Below are 6,513 nucleotides of genomic sequence, written 5' to 3' on the forward strand. Positions count from 1 at the left end.
TCTCTCTCTCTCTCTCTCTCTCCTAGGAATTTAAAAAAAAAAAAAAATCATTACTGTAATATTTCAACACTAGCAAAATTGCACCTCAGTCAAATTCAGAGTGACCAGATTTTATCTGAAAATCTCTGTAGAACAGTGGCACAGGGACAAGTAGTCTGATTTGGTGCCTGAACGCTGTGACACGGGGAGAGAGATTCTGTAAATGTTCGAACACATCTAGACTCTCACTTAAAAGGAAACAATAACTCCACAGGCATTTCTGACGCCCAGCCAACCTTTAAGAACCATTGGAACCTAGGAGGCTGCACGCTGCCTCCAAAGTGCCCGAATGACTTGTCTGTGGAAGAGCCGGGCAGACTCCGGCGCAAAGTCAGAGTCAGAGTCAGTCACTGCGCAGAGATTTCGCACTCGCTGCAAATACTAGTAGTTCCACAGCGTGAGTGGTGGACGGGACTAGAAATCCTTGACACCCGCTTTTGCTACACACTACACTCAGGGCAAAAATGAGAAGTTCCTTGGAAGCTTTTGCTGAGTCTACACTGTTAGAGGAGAGTTATTTGAATTCCATTGTTGGAGAATTTCCCGTTATGTAGATACAGTCATGGGCGAACGCAGAGTCTGCTCCATGGGAGACTAAGAGCCAAGAGGCTTAGAGTTGCAGGTGTGGGTTCAAGTTCCGGTCCGGCTCACGTAGCGAGCACCCCCACTTACTCACAGGGAAGCCTCAGGACCCTGCGCCTCGGGACCCCGCTCTGTGCAGAGGTGGGGGGAACGGCTCCACAGAGCTGTTGTGAGAGGTGAGGCTCACGTGTGAATTAGACTGGTCACTGAGGGAATAAACAGGTGTGAGCTCTGGTTATTCAGCTTGGTCGAGTGGCATGACCCGTTAGCCCAGGCGGCCGTATAGTCCACTACAGCTCACTGATCCCTTCGTCTACACCAAACTCAGCTCGTCATCCAAACTCAAGTCAAATGTTAACCCCCATATGAAAGGTTTTGTGTCCCACTGGCAGTTAATTATTTCCCTTTGCATCACTGCACACTATAGGATTTTGATTTGACAACCTGGATTTTCCTCTTTCCTGGATATGAGATTTCTGAGGACCAGGGCTCACGCATTACTGGGTTATTTATCCTGGATGTGTGTGTTCGCTGTGTTAGTTATGTGGATGATTGGCAGAAGTAGGCAGGAAAGGAAGTTAAGTACAGATAAGAGAATAGTTTAGGGCATTAAAGATATTTGGAAATGTGAAGGCAGCGACGTTACAGAACCGGGACCTTGTCTGTATGGATACTCCCCTCCCCGAGTTCAGGGTCAACGCTGGGCACATAGGAAGTGGCTCCAGAGAAATTTGTGAGTGAAAGAAGAGAGGCCAGCTCCAGGCAAAGGTTTCTGTGGATGTCATGTTCCATTTTCTATGGTAGAACTCCGAAGTGCCTGTTGGCCTTATACTGTTCCCTTGCTGCCCAGAGGCCCCAGTGCAGAATCACCAGAACCTTCCCCCGAGGCCTGATCCTCACCCATGGGTCGTTTTGTTTTTGTTTTTTTTTTAATTTCTTTCTTTTTGTGTGTTGGTTTTTTTTTATTATAGTTTATTGTCAAGTTGGTTTCCGTACAACACCCAGTGCTCATCCCCACAAGTGCCCTCCTCCATGCCCATCACCCCACTTCCCCGCTCCCCCACCCCCATCAGCCCTCAGTTTGTTGTCAGTATTTAAGAGTCTCTTATGGTTTGCCTCCCTCCCTCTCATTTATTTTTTCCCTTCTTCTCCCCCATGGTCCTCTGTTAAGTTTCTCCTAATCCACATGAGTGAAAACATACCATATCTGTCCTTCTCTGCCTTATTTCATTTAATATAACACCCTCGAGTTCCATCCACGTTGCTACACATGGCCAGATTTCATTCTTTCTCATTGCCATGGAGTATTCCATCGTATAGATAAACCACATCTTCTTGATCCATTTGTCTGTTGATGGACACTTAGGCTCTTTCCCTGTTTTGGCTATTGTTGAGAGTGCTGCTGTGAACATTGGGGTACATGTGCCCCTATGCATCAGCACTCCTGTATCCCTTGGGTAAATTCCTAGCAGTGCTATTGCTGGGTCATAGGGGAGTTCTACTGTTAACTTTTTGAGGAAACTGCACCCCGTTTTCCAGAGGGGCTGCACCAGTTTGCATTCCCACCAACAGTATAGGAGGGTGCCCGTGTCTCCACATCCTCGCCAGCATCTATCTCCTGATTTGTTCATTTTAACCACTCTGACCACGGGTCATTTTAGAACCCTTGCTCCTCCTCAGAGGAATGGATCCTCTTTCCATTTTTGCAGAACAGCTCCCTTGCCTCTCCATTATTTAATTTCATAACTGCAAATCCCTGTAGGAAACACTGAAGGGCCACCTTTCACAGGAATGAAATATTGGATCCTGAAGCACTTAAACCGGTGGACTGATCCAGTGACTCACAGGCACTGTAGCTGGCTGAGCACAGGGGTTCCCAGGCACCTTGTGGCAGCTCCTTCCTGGTCTGCAAAGAGCCAGCACTAGGGGAAAGTATACATTTCGCTGGAAAAGACAGCCCTTTACCAACTGCTTGGAGGAGCCCTGATTTTATTAAAACCCAGAATTTTAAAGGCTTTGTGGTGAATTCAGCTGGAAATATCAGTTTTATTGCAATATGGGCCTTTTCTTAGGGTGTGGAATTCATTTGTGGCCAAGCAAAGAGCGGGGCTCTGTAGTCAGCAAGAGTCAGCGCCTCTTAACGAGGTACTTAATTTCTCAGAACAGACTGATGCAGACAGTCTTTGAGAGGCACATAACAAAATTAAAACATGAGCCAAGGTATCTGTCTTGGGCTAACCCTCTTCGCTTCACGTTGGGTAGGACAGGAGTGCTAACTGCAGCCATCGGTTGGGAGAGTAACAAGCTCGCTCGCTCAGCAGCTCTTCCGGCCCAGGGCCCACCCGATGGTAGATAACATGTCCGTGTCGGGTCAGAGCTGGCTCCTTCTTTAAGAAGAGAAGGGAGACGCGCATTTTCCCTATTGAATTTGAAACCCAGATCACTTTACTCGATTAAAACTGCTCTTGAATGCTCCTTGGATAAGTTTCCCTCTGTATTCATGAGGTCCTTAGTCCTGAAGACTCAAAGTAACCTCACCTAATTCTCCTCCCTGGGCCAGACACACACCATACAGAAGTGGCGCTGATCCTTTAAGAAGCCAAGAATCGGAACAGTCGCTGGACTTTGCAAGGTCCTGATAACTGGATTTTCGTCTCTGATTACCGAGCATGTTTCTCATTTGGAATTGGAGCCATTCCCTCTAGAGTAATGAGTGAACTTGAGCAGACAGGGCGTGCCATTGTTCTGAAATAGAGTTCAAACTTGATTTTGCCCAAACAGGTACAGAACCAGGAAAACTTAGCTTCTGCTAATGCTATACTTTGGGCCAAATGTTCCTAAATTCTTGTTGGCTGTGTTTCACTTTTAATGAGTTTTACCCTATCTGCGTACCAGCTGAAGGGGCTTTTGCATTTCTTTTACCATTTTCCTTTATATCCAGTGTTTGACTTGAACAAATTTGTTTGCTTGCTATAAATGTAAAACTAGTATTACTTGTCCTTACGTGAAGGTAATAACAGAAATACAATGAAAACAAAAGTTATTAAATTCTAGCTAGAGAATATTGCTTGTGACCGGTTCAGAGCCCATGGCCTTGTTATCGCTTTAATTGAAAGGCAGAGTAACCTGGGCTGAAGACGCACTAGCCCCGTACCAAAACTTGCCTTTGGAGACTAGGATATGATGGATTGAGAGAAAACAAAAACCTTGAAGGGAGAACCCTGTTTCCTCAGTGCAGTAATTGTTCTAACGCACTGTGTTCCCAGCGGTCCTCGGCACACCTCTGACGGACGCCGCCTTTGAAAACTCATTCCTTTATATTGAGTGCAAGGAATTACGTAGCTGACGGGACTTGTGTAGGGTGTCATCAGAACACGACAGAGGAGGTAGATGGCACCAACCCTCTACCCAAAGTGTCCTCTAATAAGGGACGGAATAAAGTGATATGAGAAGAGACAGGATTGATCAATGAAGAGAAGCAAGAAACAAAACATGCGGTGTTTAATACTAGAACGTGACCTGCGGAGGAAGGAAGACAGGTTTGTGTGTTCGGTTCACTCGCGGATCTGTCCCCAGCTGTCAGAAGGGTGCTTGGCACCGAGCAGTCAGTCAGCGGATATCTACGGAGTCAAAGACTACAAACCACCTTCCAGAGCCTCATAGTGGCTCAGGGTGGGGACCGGAGTCTGGAGAGGTGGCGGGGAACAGATTTGGGCAGGATCCTGGAGTGATGGGCGGAGATCACACGCACGCACACGTACCGCACACACAGCAGCTCAGGATAGTACAGCAGGGGATCAGGTCTCAGGTTGTGACCTGAGAATAGCCTCAAAAATGCAGACTAACCGCCTGTCCTCGGTTTGTATACTCCTTTCTCCAGACCTAAAACCATCCCCCTTCTTGTTCATAAGTATCACGTTTACAACTGACAAGCCCCTGGAAGAGGAGTCGCTGGAGTGAGATGAGCCGGCCTGTGTTCTAGGAGACCTTCTATGTCTAGGAGCGTGAGGGGGACATTCTGAGAAACCAGCTCTGTCGGGTGTGTTTACAGAAGCTGCTGGGTCTGCTCCCTTGTGGGGGGGCCTCCTGAGAGCTTGGCAGCTAAGCGTAGTGCTGTTGTGCACCGTCCCCTTTGCCCATTTTGTTAAACGGAATCTGTGCTCCTCTGGTATGAAGCTGCCATCACACGATTTGCTAGTCTAGAAATAGCAAAAGTCTCAGGTGTTTTTGTTTTTTTAGTTTTTTTTAAGTTTTAGGATTTATTTTTGAGAAAGAGCAGGGGGTAGGGGTGGGGGACAGAGAGAAATACCTAGAATCCAAGCAGGCTCCAGGCTCCGAGCTGTCAGCAGAGCCCGACACGGGGCTCGAACTCACGAACCGTGAGATCACGAGCTGAGCTGAAGTTGGACGTTCAACCGACTGAGCCCCCCCCAGGCGCCCCTCTCGGGTATTATTTTTAAAGAACAAACAAGAGAAACAGGTCAGCAGGATAGTAGACGTGAGGCAGGGAATGTGGGGGTGTGAGCTGCTACCGCCACTTCTGAAGCCCGTCTGCGGTCACGTGAGCGGCCGCCTTTGTCGCGAGAGGGACGCGGGACGGAAGGGCATCTCCGCTGCACACCAGTGGGTGGCTCGGGCTTCCACTCTCAGAAGTATGATGCCAGGATCCCAGGGCGGGCATTTCCCGTGTGGGAGAAGTGATCCTAAGTCTTCAGCTGAGTCCTACTTGGAGTAGGTTTTCCAGAAAACTCAATTTTTCTTGTCTTGTTTCACACGAAGGCGAATTTTTAAGTATGGCTAAATAAGTAACATAGGCCAAACCACGAACCAAAAAGCAAGGTATGAACCTTAACGTACTGAACCTCAGACCTAACCTCAGTTTTGCAACTGAACTACAGACTTTTTTTTAACAGACAAACCTAGTGAAACACCAGCAGGAACCAAAAATCATGTTTTCTAAACTAGGCGAAGTGGACCCCACAGGATACTTGTAAACTTCCAACTCGGAACGAAGAGCTCCCGGGGTCTGTGCCTGGGAGGAGCCTAGCTGTCACCGTGGAGAAGGGGTGCTCCCTCAGCGACCCCAGCTCCGAGAAAAGGCAAACTTTCCACGTGAACTCACTCACTCACTCATGTGTTTGTCTTTTCCAGGTTCAGTACTTCTTCAAGATCTTGGATAACTAGCAGCACAGGAAACAAAGAAGTCACAGGCCGGGGCATTGAGACGAGACCGAATCAGGCACATGAGGGATGTGTTCATTCTTTTATTGTCCGTTGTTTGAACCTGACTGAATACAAGGTCAACAAGAGCACTGTACTCCCGGCAATTATTATATATGTTAGAACATGGGTTTTGCACTGTAGACGACATTTAACACCAGTCTATGGGGTACTGCATTGCTTTTTATAAAGTCCAAAATAAAGATTTATTTTCAAACAAGTGACTTTGGTTTATTTCATACATTACACTTTTTCTTGCAGAAAAAAAATAAAATTGTACAACTGCATAAATATAAAATTCTTCCACCATGAAAATGGTTAAAACATTCATAAAGACACAGCACCAGCATGTGATGCCTCCAGAGAAAGGAAGAAAGTAAAAGGAAATGTACAAAGCAAATGAGTTCGCCCTGTCACGTTGCCCAAGTGACAGGCGGCTTCAGAACATACTGGAGGACCAGGGCAGAGACGGCAAGACAGCATTCAGTACACAGCACGACACAACCCATCACCTTTGTGTGTTTTCTGTAGTGTCACTTAAAATTTAAAGGGCAGTTCCCCCATGACAGCCCCCCACCCCCAGCCCCAGGAAAAAAAGAAAAGAGGAAAAAGACCTAACACCACAGGAAGAGACTATGGAGTGTGTTAAAAATGCTCATCGATGGGCCATTA

General features: G+C 47.1%; 1 protein-coding gene across 1 annotated transcript in view; it reads left to right on the plus strand.

Annotated features, from left to right (window-relative positions):
- The window catches only part of NME7 (NME/NM23 family member 7), a 250,630-nt gene extending 244,569 nt beyond the window's left edge, over window positions 1–6,061 (plus strand). The window contains exon 12 of the mRNA XM_077761775.1: window positions 5,773–6,061. Coding sequence (XP_077617901.1) covers window positions 5,773–5,805 — 33 coding nt within the window. The 3' untranslated portion in view covers window positions 5,806–6,061. The remainder of the gene's footprint in view (window positions 1–5,772) is intronic.
- The last annotated feature ends 452 nt before the right edge of the window (window positions 6,062–6,513 follow it).

This window comes from Crocuta crocuta, unplaced genomic scaffold, assembly GCF_008692635.1.
Source record: "Crocuta crocuta isolate KB4526 unplaced genomic scaffold, BGI_CrCroc_1.0 scaffold243, whole genome shotgun sequence".
Taxonomy (NCBI): domain Eukaryota; kingdom Metazoa; phylum Chordata; class Mammalia; order Carnivora; family Hyaenidae; genus Crocuta; species Crocuta crocuta.